Here is a 19,965-nt window from a genome sequence, read left to right as displayed (position 1 = left end):
TACAGGCTTGAGCCACCGCACCCGGCCTGCAATAGATTTTGGAAATAATGATGAAAAACAAATTGAGAAGAACTGTCAGTGACTTCAAATGATCTCATAGGCATAAATACCTATGAACCTTGTGGGGACTTTGGCAAATTATTTTATAGGATGGTCAAGAAGCTAAGAGAAAAATAATTTGGTTGCCAGTAGTACTATTTCAGGTATGAAATTGAATAAGTGTGAGGGAAACTACTTTAATTAGTCATGAAAAATTATAGGGTAGGTGGTAGGAAATTTGTAAAGAGAAAATACATAAATGACTTGGTGTTTTGTGACTATGTGGGGATTTGGGCTATAGGGTGACAGGGAGGAAAGATGTAATAAATGGGTTTATTGAGTGTTAAGCCCGGGTGATCTTGAGAACAATGGTTTTATTAGTGGAAATATGAAAGACATAAGGGAGAACTGACTTCTTTTTTCAGTTCATTTGCAATAATGTTTATTATGTTGAACTACTCATGTGGAAATGGCCAGCTGGCACTTGGAGATAGACTACTTAGAGGGACTAGGAGTTAAAAAGAAGAAAATGTTGAAGTGTCTCCTATAGAATATAGTTTACTTCCTCATGGAGACAGGACAGGGAAGTGCAGGAGGCTTAGAAGTAAACTTTGGGAAATACTCATATATTTAGCAGAATGGAAAAGGGGTCACAATCCCTAGAGAGTGTGTCAAGGAAGACACACCATGCTAATATGCCAAAAAGACCAAAAGAAAATAAACTGCAAGGAAGGCTTGATCAATAGTACTGATCTCCCCAGACAAATCAGAATATTGGTACAAAATGCAGTTAAATTTGAAGATATTTATTTTGATAATATTTTTCTTTTGATGAAAATCTAGAGCTAATTTTTCAGAATCACTTTTCTATAATATATATTTTTTCATTTTATGTAATAATCTGATCTGATTTTATCAAGTCAGGTCCAACAGTTTTCTTTTTTATGTTGGCGTAAGTTAAAGAAATTTCAGTATTAAAATAGCCATGCAGTAACAATATTTTAAAGTAATTTGATTAACACCTGAACTGTTGGAATTTGAATAGTTTCTTTTAAGGTCATCTTTGTTTATATAATGACTGTAGTAATGATAAGAAGATAGCCAATGCTTTTTTTTTTTTTTTTTAAACGGAGTCTCCCTCTGTCACCAGGCTGGAGTGCAGTGGCACAATCTCGACTCGCTGCTACCTCCGCTTCCCGGGTTCAGGCGATTCACCTGCCTGCCTCAGCCTCCCAAGTAGCTGGATCTACAGGCGAGCGCCACCACACCCAGCTAATTTTTGTATTTTTAGTAGAGACAGGGTTTCACCAAGTTGGCCAGGATCCAACACTTACTTCAGATATACATCTGAGTCTCTTCTGTATCTAGTGTACATATTTTTCCCTATGTTAGCAAGCTCTAATCTAAAAGTTTTTTTAATACATAAGGAAGGACTTTTTAAGGATTATTCTTAGCATAAATTCCATTTATCAGCTCTTTTCATTCTTGGTATATGAGTCCATTTCATAAAATTAGGGTATTTTAAAAGATGCATAATTTTAAATTTTGGAGTATTTCCTAGGTAAGATTCTTCTAATCAGTGGTATGTTTATTAAAAAAAAAAAAAAAAAAAAAAAAAAGAACAAGACAAACTGACCCTGCTAATAGAATTGAAATAACTCTAGAAGAGGATGGTTCTGCCTAAGATAGCCCATAGTTTTTAACCTTCCTACTTTGTGTTAAGGTTTTTTTTCTAGAAGCGTATACTTCTCATATTTACTCTCTATATATTTTTCATGATTGATACAATTTAGACCCTGAATTTTAGTATGCATTCTGCTTTTAATATACTTCATCTCCAGATTTGTCCAGTTTTTTCCAACATACCTTTCCGAACCTCAGATGGTAGGATTTTAAAACTGGACTCTAGTGATCATTTATCTCCATCATTCCACAGAGATTAGGTGATTTACCTATTACTGATGGAGAGATGTCTTGGGTCTTCAATCTCATTCCTCTGTCTAATCATTCATCTCTCTGCTTCACGAAAATTATGTTGCTTGTATATAGTACCCTCCCTCAGAAAAGGTATTAGTATTCTTTCCTTAATGAGTCTGTCCTCATCAGAGCTCTTAGCTCATAAATTTTTGTATCATTTAATTTCTTTAAAGTTCAGTATAAATCTCTAAATGGCTAACAAGTTTATACTACTCATGTATTGGTAGTATTTACAGAATTCTTTAGTCAGTATGAGAATTTTCTAATAAGAGAGTCACTATTTGAACACATCTGATTCTCCCATCTCCTTTTAAAAATAAAACAAAATGCAATAATTGCTGAATAAACCTTTATTTCTTTTCTTTTCGTCCTCTTATTCTTTTTGAAGTTTTCACAGTTATTGGTAAATACTGTCTCATAGATGATCTCGACTAAACCTTATTAATATTTAATGTGTATGAGCTTTATGTGGTCTTTATATATGTCCAAAATAATGCATAACAAGCATACTTGATTTTATTAGAAGAATACTTCATCCAAAATGCACTTATTTTGATAATTTGTCACTACTTATTAATTTCACTGTTTTGTAATTATTTTACTACAACTGCAGTAAGTGCTAGCTAGCATAAGCTATATGTAGTATTCAGTTTCATGTTGACACATTTTCTTGCTGTGTAGTGCATTTAATTTTATGATAGTCTCATACACCTTTCATTTGTTAGAGAGGGTGTTTTCTTTCTTTTCATTTTTGAAGATAAGCCTCATTGCTTTCTAATAGATGTGAATATTCAAATAGAGCTTTCATTTAAAATTTTGTCTTTGAGAATTCTTACTCATAAATACTTTGGCCCTTGTTTAAAAGATAAAATTCTTTTCTTTTGATTGGCGTAATCATACCATACATTTAAAACCAGCTAGGATATTTTAGTTAATATAGAGAAAGTAAAATATTTTCCTGTTTTATATCATCAACTGTTTGGAAGCCTGGTCTTGGAAAACCTAGTCTGCAGTTTATAGGTATGGGTGTTTATTGTCTGAGCATCCATTAATAGAGAATTGCCTTTTAATTGATGAGGTTAGAGGCACCTTTTCTAACCGGTTCATCAGTATAAGCAGATTAATTTTTTTTTTTTTTTTTTTTTTTTGAGATGGAGTCTTGCTCTGGCCGCCCGGGCTGGAGTGCAGTGGCCGGCTCTCAGATCACTGCAAGCTCCGCCTTCCCGGTCACGCCATTCTCCTGTCTCAGCCCTCACCGAGTAGCTGGGGGACTTACAGGGCGGCCGCCTGGTCGCGCGGCTAGTTTTTGGTATTTTTAGTTAGGAGACAGGGTTTCACCAATATTAGCCAGGGTGGTCTTGATCTCCTGACCTGCGTGATCCGCCCGTCTCGGCCTCCCAAAAGTGCTGGGATTTACAGCTTGAGCCACCGCGCCCGGCCGCAGATTCTTTTAATGCCTCCTTTTGTAAACAAATGGTTAATACAAATAATATTGTTTTCTTTTTTTTGATATGATTGAAATGTACTTTCATTTTTTCCATATAAAAGTCACTTTGGAGTTAAACAGATGCCTTATACCAAGAAAATTAATATTGTCTTGCCATATTCACAATGGAATGTGTTATATAGGACACACAGGCATCTTAAATATGATTGCAATTTTTTTCTTTGGTTTTTCAGAGCTTTATAAGCTTCAGCTGTCCCCAAAGATTATTTTAGAGATCTACTAACTGTAAATGTGACATCATTGATATAGGGTCAAGGGTTGATCAGTCCTGCTTGACCCCCAACCCTCACCCCCGGAAAGAAAAAATGTTTGTTTAAACAACACATGAAGGTTACCATGCTTAGGAACCTTTGTCAGATTGCCTTTGAAATTGCTAAATTGGACTACTACTTTCGAGTCTCCGCTCTACTGTCTACTTAAAATTGTAATCTTAGACTTGTAATTACACTTCTGGAAACATTTATTAGAGTAGATTTATAAAGTAGTTGCTTTTTTGTTCTCTCTCTTGCCTTCTGTGAAATTTTCAGTGAACAGAGTTAAAAAAAATCATTTAACAACACATGGCTAAGGCAGTTTCAATTCCCTGATTTTTAGTTTTTGACATGAAAGTCTATTTAGAGGTATACTTTGTTCATGTGGTTGCTTATTTATAACAGTTCATGTAACTTTTTTTTTATTTGCCTAGGAAAACACTGAAAATAAAGACTTGAATCCTGAATTTCTACTTATAGTCTTTCATTTTTGGCAAATGCCTAGCTGTATGGCTACTGGTGCCCTTGTGGTAATCTGGAGAAACAGTTATATTCTTTCTGGTTTTTTGAATTATTTTAAAGTAGACTTGGAATCAGTTACCTTCCTCTCCTATCTTACCATCCTCCAACTTTCTTCACACTTGAGATATAATCCTGTTTCACTTATGATTCATTTTCTTTCTTTTACAAGTTTTTGTATGTATTAAACATTAGATAATTTTACTAGTTTTATCTAATATGGTTACATTTTTTAAAAAGTTATTCTTTCTTTTCTATTATTGTAACCATCCAAAAGAGCATTAATAAGCACCGTTGCACACATTTCTTCTTTTAGCAAGCCAAAGGAAAAGCTAGTTTTCTTTTTGAGGCAGTCCCATTTGTGGTATTGTATTAACTTCTTAGGTAAAGTCCTTTCTATTATAGAAATATTTTCTCTTTTTACCAAAATGCAAACCTTCCTTGAGAAATCCGTTATTCTTCTTCTGAATTTTAACTTCTGCATTTGGTGAACTGTACATCCATCCTTATGCTGCATTTTTAATACTAAAGAAAGAAACCACTTTTCTCTTTTCCAAGCATTTCCTGGGATATTACTAATAAAACTCAATTTGTTCTAGATCAGTGGATACCGGAACAGAAAGGAGGTATTTCTTACCTGATAATGTGTGTGTGTTCCGATTCTGCTAATCCAGAAATCCAACAGCATTTGTTGAAAAATCATCCTTAGTTGTTATTTGTTAGGGAGTCAACTCCCTATTTTAGTTGTTTCTGAAATTCAGTCCCTAGATGTGCTTTAGATAGGGTAGAATTTTTACCTCTTTCAGAACACTGCTAAAGAAGTTTTCAACTGGAACATAGTCTGAAGAAGCACTGAGAGCAAAAAATTCAGAGTGGTGATTGGCCACCTCTGTTTGATTGACAGGTTGCAGGGAGGAAACCCATTCGTTCTGGATTAATGGAACTGGAAAACAGAAAACAATTATCAGGTAAAAAAAACCTTTTCTTTAACCTTTGAAATTCACCATTTAAAAGACGAGTCAGACTACCAGGGAATTTATTACCAAAAATAATAAAATCTAGTGTCATTTGAGCAGTGATCTCTGGCTACTACTTCCAAGAGTTACCAAAAAATCGGTACAGTTGCTACATGTCAGCTTTTGCAGAAAGGGCATGATTGAACAGAGATAGATGGAGTTTAAGACATAATTATGTGTTAAATCTGAGTTTAAAACATGAAGCAGAATTCTATGGGTGGGGGAGATTGGTATTCTTTTATTTCCTGAGTTGTGTTTGGTCTGTGGATAAATTATTTTTGAAGGCTATTAATCTGGCACTTTTCATGAATATTCATAAATTTTATTACCATACTATGCTTGTTTTACTTAATCTTCACTTCATTATGATGTATACTTCTTTTATCATAAAATTATTTTAATAATAGTGACCAATTCTTTACATTTTAATGGTAGTTTTCTTACTGTTGGTTAAATATATTTCAGATTGAAGGCCAAGGACATGGCGCAGTATTTGACTGCAAATGCTCTCCTGATGGTCAGCATTTTGCTTGCACCGACTCTCATGGACATCTTTTAATTTTTGGCTTTGGGTCCAGTAGCAAATATGACAAGGTAGAGTATGATGACTATATATCATGTCCTTAGTTTTTTTTAATGCATTTTTAGGGGTTGTATGTTTTTGGAGTGGGTGAGAATCAGCATCTTTACATTCAGGATAAAATTTGAAGAATCTTATGTTAAGTAGTCTGGAGACTTAGTTTTGGAAAGGAAGGTGAAGACAGCAGTTAAATCTCACTTTATTAGGGCTTATTATTTAAAAATCTGCATATTTCAGAAAAAAAATAACTCTTAGCCTGCTGGAGCAATCTAGATTGGAATTCTTAACATGGGGTATATAAACTGGAAATGGAAGATGTTATCCATAGTGGGACTCTGAAATTATGTAAAATGTTGTATTTATATAGATGATATGTACTTATCTAAGGTACGAAGGTGGCTTTCATAAGGTTCTTAAAAGTGTATTATATTACCTGATTGTCTTGCTTTTTATTAAAGATCCTGTCCAGTTTTGGGGAGCTTTTTTTTACAGGGTGGGTGTGAAATGTCTCATGTTGCCTAGATTGGCTTTGAATTCTTGGGCTCAAACAGTCCTCTCATTTCAGCCTACTAAATAACTAACTGGCACTACAGGCATATGCCCTGCCACTGTGCTCAGCATTTAAAGACCCCAACTTGAAGATCAGTGACTAAAAGAAGTAAATTGATTACTTGTGGTGGAATGGTATAAAAGATTATGATAGTAAATATTGAGTAGTTTATAATTTAGTTTAAAAAACTGCAAATTAACCAGTGAAATTTTATATAATAAAATTTATGTCCTGGTTGAGTTTATATCAATAATTTGATATCATCTCAAAACATTTAGAGAAAATGCTTATTAACCCTTAGAAAATCTTATGTTGATTTTATAGTAATATTACACAAATCATACTTACTGTATACCTAAGGATTTAAGATAAAACATGGTAGCTGTGTGGAAGTAAAAAGACTGTTGAATGATTTATGACTAGATTTGATATTTAAAATTGAATATTGAATAGCTTATTTTTAGTGGTAGCTTTTCTACACAGTAGCCTCCCCTTATCCACAGGGAATATGTTCCAAGACTCCAAATGGATGCCTAAAACCTTGGAGAGTACCAAACCCTATGCACACTGTGTTTTTCCTATACAGTAATGGGTGGGTAGCATATCTAGGCAATGTGCATATGCTGGACAAAAGGATGATTTGTGTCCCAAGTGAGATGGCATGTGATTTAATTATGCTTTTTGGAACAGTGCACAGTTTAAAACTTATAAGTTGGTTATTTCTGGAGTTTTCTGTTTAGCATTTTTGGAGTCAGGTTGACCACAGATAACTGAAACCATAGAAAGCAAAATTACAAATAAGAGGGGACTCCTATGTATAATCTCTTCCTTGTTTCAGAGAAAATTTAAAGCAGCTACTTTTCTGATCATAACACTTAAGGTAGAAAATTAAAAGACCTATTTACAATTAATTCAGGAAAATAATATTTTGAAAATTGTTGCTTAATACCATTATTTGTATTCAGATGTTTGCTTTCTATTAGAAATGTCGTGGACTTTTTTCTATAATGATACATTTTATTTTCCAGTCTTTTATGAGCTTTTCTTTTTACAGATAGCAGATCAGATGTTCTTTCATAGTGATTATCGGCCACTTATTCGTGATGCCAACAATTTTGTGTTAGATGAACAGACTCAGCAAGCACCTCATCTTATGCCTCCCCCTTTTTTGGTTGATGTTGATGGTAACCCTCATCCATCAAGATATCAAAGATTAGTTCCTGGCCGTGAAAATTGCAGGGAGGAGCAACTCATCCCTCAGATGGGAGTAACTTCCTCAGGTAGGTGCTCATTTTCTTAGACAGTCAAATTTTCTTCTTCCCACTGAACTGTTAAAATTGCTAATTGAGTAAAACTTTGTTTTCATTTGTTAAGTGGATAAGAAGTAAAAGTATTGTTTTATACTTTTATACAGGTCTTTGATCATGCTTAAGGATTACAAGTTAATTATGGAACGCTGTCGATTTACAGCAATAATTTTGATTTATTATCCATTTGTAACACCTAGGGTTCGATAAGGTAGTTCCTGTATTTGGTGTGAAACAAGTCAATTCATTTACTTACTCAGCAACATTTATTGATAATCTCTTCTGTCTCTGACACCTGCTAAGCCATGGCTATTCAGTAGTGAATTAAACAAACATGATCCTTGCTTTCACGGAATGGATTAGTAGATTAATAAACACAGTTTATTAGAATAAACAAATACATAGTTCAAATTGTGATGAATATTACTAAAGGGAATAATAGCATGATGTGAGAGAGATTGGAGATGGCCTGTTCACATTGAAGATGTTTTAAAAAGTTGTCAACTTTTACAGGTTTATAAGAGGATTGACATGGAAAATGTTGAGAACTGTTTTAGTGAAGTAATGGAGTGTTGAAGAATTAAGTGAGAGTTAAAATGGAGTCATAGTCTACAAACTGCTTTCCCTCTTTTGACAAGAAATGTAGCACTAGTGTATTAAGTAAAAATAATGGAAATGTTCTGTAAAGAAGGTTAAACCAGTTTTGTCATTATGAATACTTCTATATTTTTAGACTAGAAGATATTTATGAAAATATTTTAAGTTCTAGACTTTAATTGACAAAAGCTTCTAAGTAGCTTTTGCGTGGAGTGACTTTTAAATAATGAAAAAAATCAACTTCAAACCTGCGTCTTATTTTTCTCGAAGGATTTAGCATGAAGTTGCAGTAAAGATGGACATACTGGATAGAAAGGGCTGCTCTTGGAATTAGACATGTCCACTTAGAATGGAGGGTGAGAAGAAGCATTAGAGGAATCATTCCTGCTGCTACTGATAGAGTAGTACAGTCCAGCAGACTTGAATATCTGGAGTTTGTGAGATTCATGTGTCTCATTACATGGACACTGCATGAACTCAGAGAATAAGTAGTATTTGAGAAGTATAGGCAGATACTCAGATTAGGTAAGTTTCAGTATTAGAGAAGTTTTGGTCATAGAACTGAAATTAAGAGAAATGTCTTTAGTCTCTTGGTAGAGGAATTGGCAAAATCAGATTGTGCCCAAGCCTCAAAATAGATAGCTACTTTAGGGTTTCAGACACAAGGAAATAAGGAAAAGACTCATTTATTAAAGTATCAGTGCTACTTAATTACTTTTTAAGTCCATTTACCAATTTATTAAGGGTTCTCATAAACAATATTTAATCCTGTATCTATGATATTCCAGTCCTGAAAGTTGAGAGAATTCAAAATTTAGTGGTATTGTGTCATAGAATCACGGGGACTGTAACCGCAGCTCTGATTCTCAGTCCATTGTTCTTTCTTCCATGTAAAGTAGGCATAATCTTAAAAATGAAATAGTTACCAGTTATTAGTATCCATAAGAATCCATAGCAATAATACTGGCTTTGTAATGAGTCACAAAATTTTTCAGTGTTCTAATTCTCAGAATTCAGGGTAAAATCTTTTTTTGTCATGTTTTAGAGTTACTGAGTCTAAAATGGTTAATACAAAATAGAACAAAAGCAAAATGCTTTTCAAAAAAACTTTAGCGTTTTATTTGCAAATCCAGATAATAAAATTTATTCTGGGAAATCTCTCAGAGTTAGGGAAAAATAGATTTGAGTTATTATAATAATAAATTATCTTGTTATATTGACACCATCCAATATAGTTTAAATGTGTTTTTTTTTTTCAGTTGTAAACTTGAGCTATATCAGATTATGCATCAGTATTCCAACATGTTTTTCCAACAGCAAACCGGGAAAGAAGTATAAGACATTTGAACTTTTACTTCTGTCTGCTTTGCCACTTCTACCTTGGTGACCTTAAACAAGTTATTTTATCCTATTGAATTTTAGTTTAATGTTATGCGTTTAATACATGTAATTTCTTTTTGCTTTTACCCTTCTTACTACTACTTCATTTCAGAATATCCTCACTATCTTTTCTTACCATTTAAGCCCACCCTAAAATTCTGAGCTAATCAGATCTTCTCATATACTTGTATGGCTGATACTAATTGCTCCCTTCTTTATACTCACGGCAATATTTTTCATATATTTTATAATACACCTTTTAAAAATTTATTCAGCAGGAGAATATTTTTTAATGCCTAGCATTGTACTAGATTTAGATAATAAGATAAATGAGAAGGTTCATACTTTTAAGGAACTAACTGGTTTGGGCTTCATTTATGTTTTATATTGGTCTGAATACTTAGATATGTATGGATTGTTTAAGAAAGTGAAAGAGGGTAGCAGCTAATTCTTTCTGAAGTAATTGGAAAGATTTCACAGAGGAAATATCATGGAGGTGCCATTTTAGTTGGTGCTGGAATGGTAAGTTAGAGATTATCATGTTTATCTTTACAGTGGGAATATTGTGTTCAAAAGTTTCAGTGCATGAAGGTGTTTTCTTGTTAGAAGGGCAGAAGTCAAGTGGTCCTGTATGAGTGGTACAAGTAAGAATTAATGCTGGAAAAGTTGGATGGGTTAAAATACAAGTTTCTCCCTGCTTCACAGCCTTTGTACCTCTTGCCTTCTACCTGAAGTGTTCCTTATCTAGCTCTTTATGTGGCTAAGTAATTTAAATCTCAACTCAAATGCTACCTTGTCCGAGAGGGCTTCTCTTGAGTTTTCTGACCCACCATCACCTTCTTTATTTCAACACCTTTCTTTCATACTCTGCATTAACTCCTAGGTTATTGTTTACTTTCCCCATCAGTATGTTAGCTCCTTAAAGGACAAGGATCTTCATGTCCCTTATTTACCACTGGATCTCAGTACCTGGCGTAGTTCCTAATGTATAGTAGACAGTCAATAATTTGTTGAATAAACAAGGCAGTAAACATTTTTTTTAAGAAAGTGAGTAATCAGATGTGTCATTTTAAAAGAAACTATGATCTAAGTGGAAAACCTTACTATTGCCACTTCCTAGATACGTGACTTCGAACAGTTATTTTGGTTTTCTCATCTATAAAGTGGAGTTGTTTATATATACCTAATGGAGTTACCATAAGGATTATGAATATCTAAATCATGATAAACACTTAGTAAAAGTTAGCAACCATCCTCATCATTATTTTTGATAAACTAAGATGGACAGATGTTTTTTTTTTTTTTTTTTTTTTTCAACTCCCATCATTTACAGTTGATCATTTAAGTCTTTTACCCAAAGAACATTTATGTTCGATTCTGAACTCATAAGTGAGGTTGGTGAGTAAAGTGGTTTAAAGAGTAACTAAAGTATTCATAATATTTTGTGTGGTATTGCATAGGACTGAATCAAGTTTTAAGTCAGCAAGCAAACCAGGAGATCAGCCCACTAGACAGCATGATTCAAAGACTACAACAGGAGCAAGACCTGAGACGTTCTGGTGAAGCAGCTATCAGTAATACCAGCCGTTTAAGTAGAGGTAAGCAGGTATTCCATTTTACATGGGATATTTAAAAATTTGAAACAGCCTAAACCTCCCACAGTGTTAAGTGATTTAAAAAATTATGGTACATCCATAAAATGAAATACTAGGCTGCCAAAATGATGAGGGTTTTGAAGAATATTTAATGACCTAAGAAAATGGTTCATAACGAGATTTCAAGTTAGAGATAATGAGTTTTTAAATGTGTATATTCTTCCACATTTTCTATAGGAAACATGTAGAGTAGTCCAAGCCACATTCTTGAACATCTCATCACCCTTATTGTTGTATATTATTAAACTTGAAGAGTCAAAACAAATTTATGAACCATAAATACTCTTGGGTTTGTCTATTTTGCTTCTTAGGAAGTTTTCCCAAAAATATTCAGCATTTTTTTAAGGTAATGATTTTATATCCTTGGGGCTTAATAGTCTATAGTTACGATTCATTGATTTATCTAATAAGCTGAATAACCATGTTTTGTTTTCATTAAACCACTTTTGCCTGTGGTTTAGTTCCTGATAGGGTAATTTAATTATTTTGCCACAATAAGAAGTTTCATGTGGAAGATAGTGTTTTGTCTCTCTTTTCTGTTATAAACTAATGGAGAAATATCTCTAAGTAGAACTTAATATACTAACTTCTTCACTTAGGCTCCATAAGTTCTACCTCAGAGGTTCATTCACCACCAAACGTAGGACTGAGACGTAGTGGACAAATTGAAGGTGTACGGCAAATGCACAGCAATGCACCAAGAAGTGAAATAGCCACAGAGCGGGATCTTGTGGCTTGGAGTCGGAGGGTGGTAGTACCCGAGCTATCAGCTGGTATAGCCAGGTAAGGGAAGTTGTGAATTTTTATGTACCATAGTTCCTTGTGTTCATTTTGAGTTAACAGCGTTCACAGCATAATACCTTTTCAAAAGCTCTGTAATTCCTCTGAAATTTATCTGAAAGGATAGTATAAACTATTCATGACTGTAGAAAAATTAAGTTTCTAAAATATGTTTATTTCTAGAATGATTTATGTAAATGATAAGAATGATATGTGTTAAGGTCAACAGGAAAATCATAAATTTGGATTGACCAAATAGAAGGTTTTATTGAGTAGCATATTTCAGTCTTGGTTTGTCCTGTTTAACTGTATCTTAAAATACATTTTATAAAGTTTGTTATAATTATTTACTTTTTTTAATGGCTATATCCAGTCATTCACGTGATATTCAGATGCAAAAAAAAAAATTAATTGGAAAATACAAAAAGATTTTATATTTATTAAAATATTTATATTTAAAAGTATACATTTATGACTTTAAAAGTGTTGATTTAATAAAATTCTCTTAGACCATGCTGTGAGGGAACTTTATATCCAGTTCCTTTTGATCTTCACTGATGAAATACTCTTGAATGAGGCCTATATGAACCTAATTAATGCTGATTGCTGTGTATGAAATATGTTCTAAGTATGAAGGTCAAAATGTGAATTTAAATTTAAGATTGTCTAGTTCTTCAACTCAGAAGATAGTAGTAATTATATAATTAAAATTTTGGTCTTTTTTTTTTTTTTTTTTTTTTTTGAGACGGAGTCTCGCTCTGTTGCCCGGGCTGGAGTGCAGTGGCCGGTTCTCAGCTCACTGCAAGCTCCGCCTCCCGGGTTTATGCCATTCTCCTGCCTCAGCCTCCGAGTAGCTGGGACTACAGGCGCCCGCCACCTCGCCCGGCTAGTTTTTTGTATTTTTTAGTAGAGACGGGGTTTCACTGTGTTAGCCAGGATGGTCTCGATCTCCTGACCTCGTGATCCGCCCGTCTTGGCCTCCCAAAGTGCTGGGATTACAGGCTTGAGCCACCGCGCCCGGCCTAATATTTTGGTCTTAATGTTCATATAGATTATGCTTTTTGATTGGACATACTTTGAATTTATTTTAGGATTTAGAATTAAATACACACCAAAGGTATACATTTATACTTTCTTATGACAGATATGCCCAGTTATCCATCACAAATTAATTAACTCACATGGTATATTTTTAGTTAGATCATTATTTACTTTTTAATTCTAATGTTAAGGTTTGAAAGGGGTCAAGTAAATAATGCCCATTTTTTCAACACCAATTCTGAAATAATTGAAAAATAACGTGGAAAATAAGACACATAGTAAATCAGACTATCACTGTTTGTTACTAACACTTTTATTTCATGAAATAAAACCATATCAGTAACAAAAGTAATATTCCACAAAAACCATAACAGTAACAAAAAGTGTTATTCCCCAGACACAGATAGCAGTGGGCCACAGTTATTCTCCCCTTCTGGGACATGTGGTTTGCTTCTTTAAGATGCAGGACAAAATGTATAATTGCACACAATGGCATAAGGCTGGGCTGTGCTAAGCTGGATTTTTCTTCCAGAGCATGTCAGTTGACTAATTTACTCCTCCTCTGGAGAGGAATGAGTCAGGAGATGTGGTCGCTAGTTGTTGCTTGAGGCTCCTGCACATGGAAGGGAACCTGAGGAGTGAGGAAGATTTGTGTCTCTTCAAATATTCTTCATCCTTTTATTCCTTTATCATTGGGCTTAACTATTCATTGGCCTATGGTCAAGCAAGACTGTGGCCATAACTTTAACAGATATTCTTTCTTTGGGCTTCCTAGAGCTTTGTCTTTAAAACTTTGTACTCATCCTATGGGAATCTTCCTGAGAATCTCTACAATGGGTAGTCTAAAGTTTCCTTTTAAAAGGCTCTCTGAAATGGGTCAGCCTCGTCCATTAATTAAAATGGAATCCAATGACATACCCAACACGGGGCTAAGTGACTTAGAAATAATTCTCATAACTCAATAGTAAACAGAATCCATCCAGAGAATGGGCAAAAGACATGAACAGACGTTTACCAAAAAGGATCTATAGATGACAAATAAGCACATGAAAAGATAATCAATGTCATTAACCATTAGGGAAATACAAGTTGAAACCACAATAAAGTATCACTGCATTCTTAGAATGGTTAAAATGAAAAATAAGTGACGCACCAAATGCTAGAGAGGATGGAGAGAAAACTGAATTACTCATGCATTGTTAGTGGGAATGTAAAACGATAGAACCATTTTGGGAAACAGTTTTGCACTTCCCTAAAATCCTAAACATGCAACTGCCTGTCGTATGACCCAGCAGTTGCACTATTGGGAATTTATCCTAAAGAAATGAAAACTCATGTTGACACAAAAACCTGAACATAAATGTATAGCAGCTTTATTTGTAATATCCAAAAGCCAGAAAGATACCCAGATGTTATTTCAGTGGGTAGGTGGTTAAACAATGGTATATTCACACCATGGACTACTACTGTGCAGTAAAAAGGAACAACATGTTGATACAATGGGTATGAATCTTGAGGGAATTATGCTGAGTGGAGAAAAATAATTTCAATGTATATTCTGTATGATTCTATTTATGAAATATTCTTGAAATGACAAGGGTATAGGAATGGAGAACAGATTTAGGTTGCTAAGATACAGGCATACTTTGGGGATATTGCAGGTTTGGTTCCAGACCAGTGCAATAAAGTAGCTCACATGATTTTTTGTTGTTGTTGTTGTTACCCAGTGCATATAAAAGTTATGGTTATATATTCTGTAATCTGTTAATTGTACAATATGATTATGTCTGAAAAAAATTACATACCTAATTTGAAAATTCTTTACTGCTGAAAAACGCTAACAACCATCTGAACCTTCAATAATTATACTCTTCTTGGTGGTGAAGGGTCTTGCCTCAGTGTTGATGGCTGCTGGCTGATCAGAGTGGAGGTTGCTGAAGGTTGGAATGGCTGTGGCAGTTTCTTAAAAATAAGACAATAATAAAGTTTGCCACATTGATTTGACTACACATGAAGTATTTCTGTGTAGAACTTATTTCAAAACTGGGGTCAGTCCCCTCAAACCCTACCATTGCTTTATTAAGTTCATGTAATTTTCTTTTCTTTTTGAGACGGAGTCTCACTCTGTCGCCCACAGTGGAGTGCAGTGGCATGATCTTGGCTCACCGCAACCTCCGCTTCCCAGATTCAAGCGATTCCCCTGCCTCAGCCTCACCAGTAGCTGGGACTACAAGTGCATGCCACCACGTCTGGATAATTTTTTGTAGTTTTAGTAGAGACAGGGTTTCACCATGTTAGCCAGAATGGTCTTGATCTCCTGACCTTGTGATCTACCCGCTTCGACCTCCCAAAGTGCCAGGATTACAGGCATGAGCCACTGTGCGTAGCCAAGTTTGTATAATTTTCTACATCCTTTGTTAACATTTCAGCAATGTTCAAAGCATATTCACTAGAGTAACCTCCCTCAAGAAACCTGTTTGTTCATCCGTGAGCCGCTCCTCATTCGTTTAAAGTTTTATTATGCAACTTCAGCAATTCAGTCACATCTTTAGTTGCCACATCTAATTCTAGTTCTCCTGTTTCCATTACATCTACAGTAACTTCTTCCGCTGATGTCTTCACCCTCATCTATGAGGGTTGGAATCATCTATGAGGGTTGGAATCAACTTCTTTCAAACTCCTAGTATAGTGATACTTTTCCTCTTCCCATGAATCATGAATGTTCTTAATGGCATCTAGAATGGTGAATCCTTTCCAGAAGGTTTTCAATGTACTTTGCCCAGATCTGTTAGCAGAGTAACTATCTAGTGCAGTTATAGCCTTATGAAATGTAATTTCTTAAATAAAAAGACTTGAAAATCAAAATTACTCCTTGACCCATAGGCTGCAGAATGGATGTTCGGTTAACAGGCATGAAAATAACACTAATCACCTTGTATATCTCCATCGTAGCTCTTGGGTGAGTAGGTGTATTGTCAATGAACAGTAATGTTTTGAAAGCAATCATGTTTTCTGAGTAGTAGGTCTTAACAGTGGGCTGAAAATATTCAGTAAACCATGCTATAAACAGATGTGCTGCCATCTAAACTTTGTTGTTTCATTTATGGAGCACAAGATGAGTGTATTTATCATAATTCTTAAGTGCCCTAGGATTTTTGGAATGATAAATGAGCATTAGCTTCAACTTGAAGTCACTAGCTTCATTAGCCCCTAACAAGAGATTTAGACTCTCCTTTGAAGATTTGAAGCCAAGCCTTTACTTCTCTCTAGCTGTGAAAGTCCAGATGATATCTTCTTCCGTTTAGATGGCTGTTTGATCTGTTACTACATTCAAAATCTGTTGTTTAGTGTAGCTGCTTTCTTCAGTGATCTTAGCTAGATATTCTGGATAAATTGCTGCAGCTACTTCATCAGCACTTACTGCTTCACCCTGCACTTTTATGTTACACAGGTAGTTCTTCCTTAAGCCTCATGAACCAACCTCTGCTATCTTCAACTTTTCTTCTGCAGCTTTTTCCCCTCTTTGAACCTTCATAGAAGAGAAGAGAGTTAGAGCCTTGCTCTGGATTAGGCTTTGGCTTAAGAGGATGTTGTAGCTGGTTTGATCTTCTCTCCAGACCACAAAAAACTATTTCTGTATCAGCAACAAGTCTGCTTCACTTTCATATCATTCCTATGTTCGCTGGAGTAGCATATTTAACTTCCTTCAAGAACTTTTCCTTTTCATTCAAAACATGGTTTTTTGGCACAAGAGCCATAGCTTTCAGCCTGTCTCAGCTTTTGACACGCTTTCGACACAGAGTTTAATCATTTCTACCTTTGATTTAAAGTGAGAGATGATTTCACTGAATCAGTTAGGGTTTTTAATTGACCTAACTTTAATATTGTTCTGTCTCAGGGAATAGTGAGGCCTGAGGAGAGGGAGAAGATGGGGCAATGGCTAGTTGGTGGAGCAGTCAGAACACATGGAACATTTGTCAGTTAAGTTCATTGTCCTATATAGGTGAGGTTCATGGTGCTTCAAAACAACCACAATAGAAGCATAAAAAATGACTGACAACAGATCTCCATAATAGATAGTGAAAATGCTTGAAATATTTTAAGAATTACCAAAATGTGACACAGAGACACGAAGTTGGCACATGTGGTTGAAAAATGGCACTTGCTCACTGCAGGGTTGTCACAGACTTTCAACTTGTAAAAAAAAAAAATACACTATCTGCAAAGCACAGTAAAAGAATGTATGCCTGTGTACACACACACACAAGCTAATAGAAACTAATAGAAGTAAAACCGGGGGAGTCTGAGTAAGATCAATGGGTTGTATAAATGTCAGCATCCTCCTTGTGATGTTGTACCATGTTTTGCAAAATGTTACCATTTGGGGGAACTGGACAAAGGATACAAAGTTTTGTAAAATGTTGCTGTTTGGGGAAACTGGATAAAGGATACAAATAATCGCTCTGTTATTTCTTGCTACTATATGTTAGTATATAATTATTGCAGTAAAAACTTTAATTTTTTTATAAAAAACTAAGAACAAAAATTAAATCCAAGCCTGTTCTTTTCACAAGATTTAAATTTGCTCATTTTATTTTCCATTCAGAAGTATGGCCAGCCACAATGGAGATTGTGCAGTTCAGTAACGTGATAACATTAATATCATCTAGTAAAGAAATATCAACAGTATATAGTTGCACTGTGTTTTAGTATTAACTTCCTTATTATTATGAAATTTTAAGGGAGAATTAAAGTTCAGATACCCTTGCATTTCAAAAACTTTAAAGTTGTAAGATATTGAAGTAAAAAATAAAATTATCTTCTCATGAGTTCATTTTTTTTTTTTTTTATTAAAGTTTAAAATTAGTGTTCCTCAACTTGTGTTGTTCAGTTTCACCTTGATGTTTGAGTTTTTTCAGTAGATGAAACCTGACCTCCCTGTCTCCGGAAAGAGTGTAGTTCTTTCAGGACTTTCAGTGTAACCTCAGGCTCTGTTGTATTGAATTTTTAAGGAGATTCCAGCTATCTATATGGAACAGAAGATTATCGAAGCATAGGCCCTATCCTAAAAAAAAAAAAATCCAATTACTCACTCTTGGAAAGGTTACCCGAGGAATCACCATGTTCCCAGAATCTAACACTTGGTTTGCCAAAGACCATAGCAGGAACCAGTAGTATCAACTTGAAGTAGACAGAGTTTGTCTTTCCATTATTTTAGTCATTTAATGCCGCATGTCCTGAGCCCACAACCTATGAAATTAAACTCAGAAATCTTTATCACGTGCTTCCGTCTTAAAATAAAACATCAGGAGTAGCATTCCTTTCCTGATACCTAACATTCCTTTTGGAGGAAAGTTATGTGTAAAATTCTAGATGAATGCATATGGCTTTTGTCTTTCAGTAGGCAAGAAGAATGGAGAACTGCAAAGGGAGAAGAAGAAATAAAGACTTACAGGTCAGAAGAGAAAAGAAAACACTTAACTGTTCCAAAAGAGAATAAAATACCCACTGTCTCAAAGGTACATGTTAATTATTTTGATGTTTAATATTTGTTCCTTAAGTATTGTGACCATTTTAAGGCTCCATTTTGTAATTTAAAATGTTAATATTATAAACAGGTTAATTAATGATTAAAAATTAACATAGTAATTCTTGGTTATCTCTGGATTGTCTATTGTTTACTATTTAAAATTTTTAATTCCATTTCTGCTTTCTAGCATACCCTTTCCCAAAGTGCCAATTCTTATACACTCATGAATTCTAATAAATTACACTAAAGCCTCGTCAAGAGCTTTCTTTAGCTCTTCATAATCTTGTGTGCCATCTTTGTACAGTCTAGAAATAGCGTTTTGTTATGTTTTTCTGTGTTCTTGTGGTGTCTTGGCATCTATTCATTATTCTAGATAATGAAGTCAGCTAATGCTGCTGTAGATAATATTTCTCATTTTCTCCATTAAGAGACGTAGATTGTCCCTAATAGTTTTGCCTTATTGGCTTTTCTGTCATCCTACTCTGGAAAAATTTTTGCACCTGGTAGATTTCAGTTGGTCATGGCCTAATTGGAGAGAGAGATGTACTTCCCTGAGTGTGAAGGAATCACAAGTATCCCTTTTTCCTTTCTTTCTTTTTTTCTTTTTTTTTATTTTGGAGAAAAACATCTTAGCTTGAAAGCTTCAGAGCCTTAGAGTGTGAAATTGAGGAAGCCTATGTGAAACTTCTTTTAGGTCCAAGTCACTATCTAAAGCAATTATTGAAACAAAGGGAAAATAAATAACCGTCCTTCTTCACCAGCTTCGTGTTCCTTCCTTTTTTCATTTGAGTTTTTTAAACCTCCTAAATCAGTCTTCTTTTCTAGAATTCACTTTTCTGTTTTATTACTCATCTTTTCAAAATACTCAAGTAGTCCTTTTTTCTTTACTAAGTGTATCATACCCTGGGATCAGTAGGACCTCACAGTGCTAGAATTCCTATTGGTATAATAAAGGAAAATTTCTTTCTGAAATAATCTTGTTTTTTGGTTGGTTGATTGGTTGGCTTTTTCATGATAAGTAGAAAGCATACCTTTTTTGCATCCTTTGCTGAGATAAACTTACATAATGATGATGAGAGTTTGTATTGCTTGCTACTGCCTTTATGGATGGAATATGTTAATATCTATTAAAATCGAAAGATGTGCTTATCTCTTAATTCAATAGTACTTTGAAGACTTTTTAAGAAATCAGGGATAAAAAAGGATGAGTTTGCGTCCTTTGTAGGGACATGGATG

General features: G+C 34.5%; 1 protein-coding gene across 1 annotated transcript in view; it reads left to right on the top strand.

Moving 5' to 3' along the window:
* PHIP (PHIP subunit of CUL4-Ring ligase complex) overlaps nt 1-19,965 on the top strand; it is a 140,615-nt gene that overhangs the window by 76,345 nt on the left and 44,305 nt on the right. Inside the window, 5 exon segments of the mRNA XM_017890728.1 lie at nt 5,775-5,903; nt 7,494-7,719; nt 11,184-11,321; nt 11,978-12,161; nt 18,601-18,718. Of these exon segments, the coding sequence (XP_017746217.1) occupies nt 5,775-5,903; nt 7,494-7,719; nt 11,184-11,321; nt 11,978-12,161; nt 18,601-18,718 (795 nt within the window).

This window comes from Rhinopithecus bieti, unplaced genomic scaffold, assembly GCF_001698545.2.
Source record: "Rhinopithecus bieti isolate Rb0 unplaced genomic scaffold, ASM169854v2 scaffold_20307, whole genome shotgun sequence".
In the NCBI taxonomy this organism is placed as follows: Eukaryota; Metazoa; Chordata; class Mammalia; order Primates; family Cercopithecidae; genus Rhinopithecus; species Rhinopithecus bieti.
This window is presented reverse-complemented; position numbering and strand designations above follow the sequence as displayed.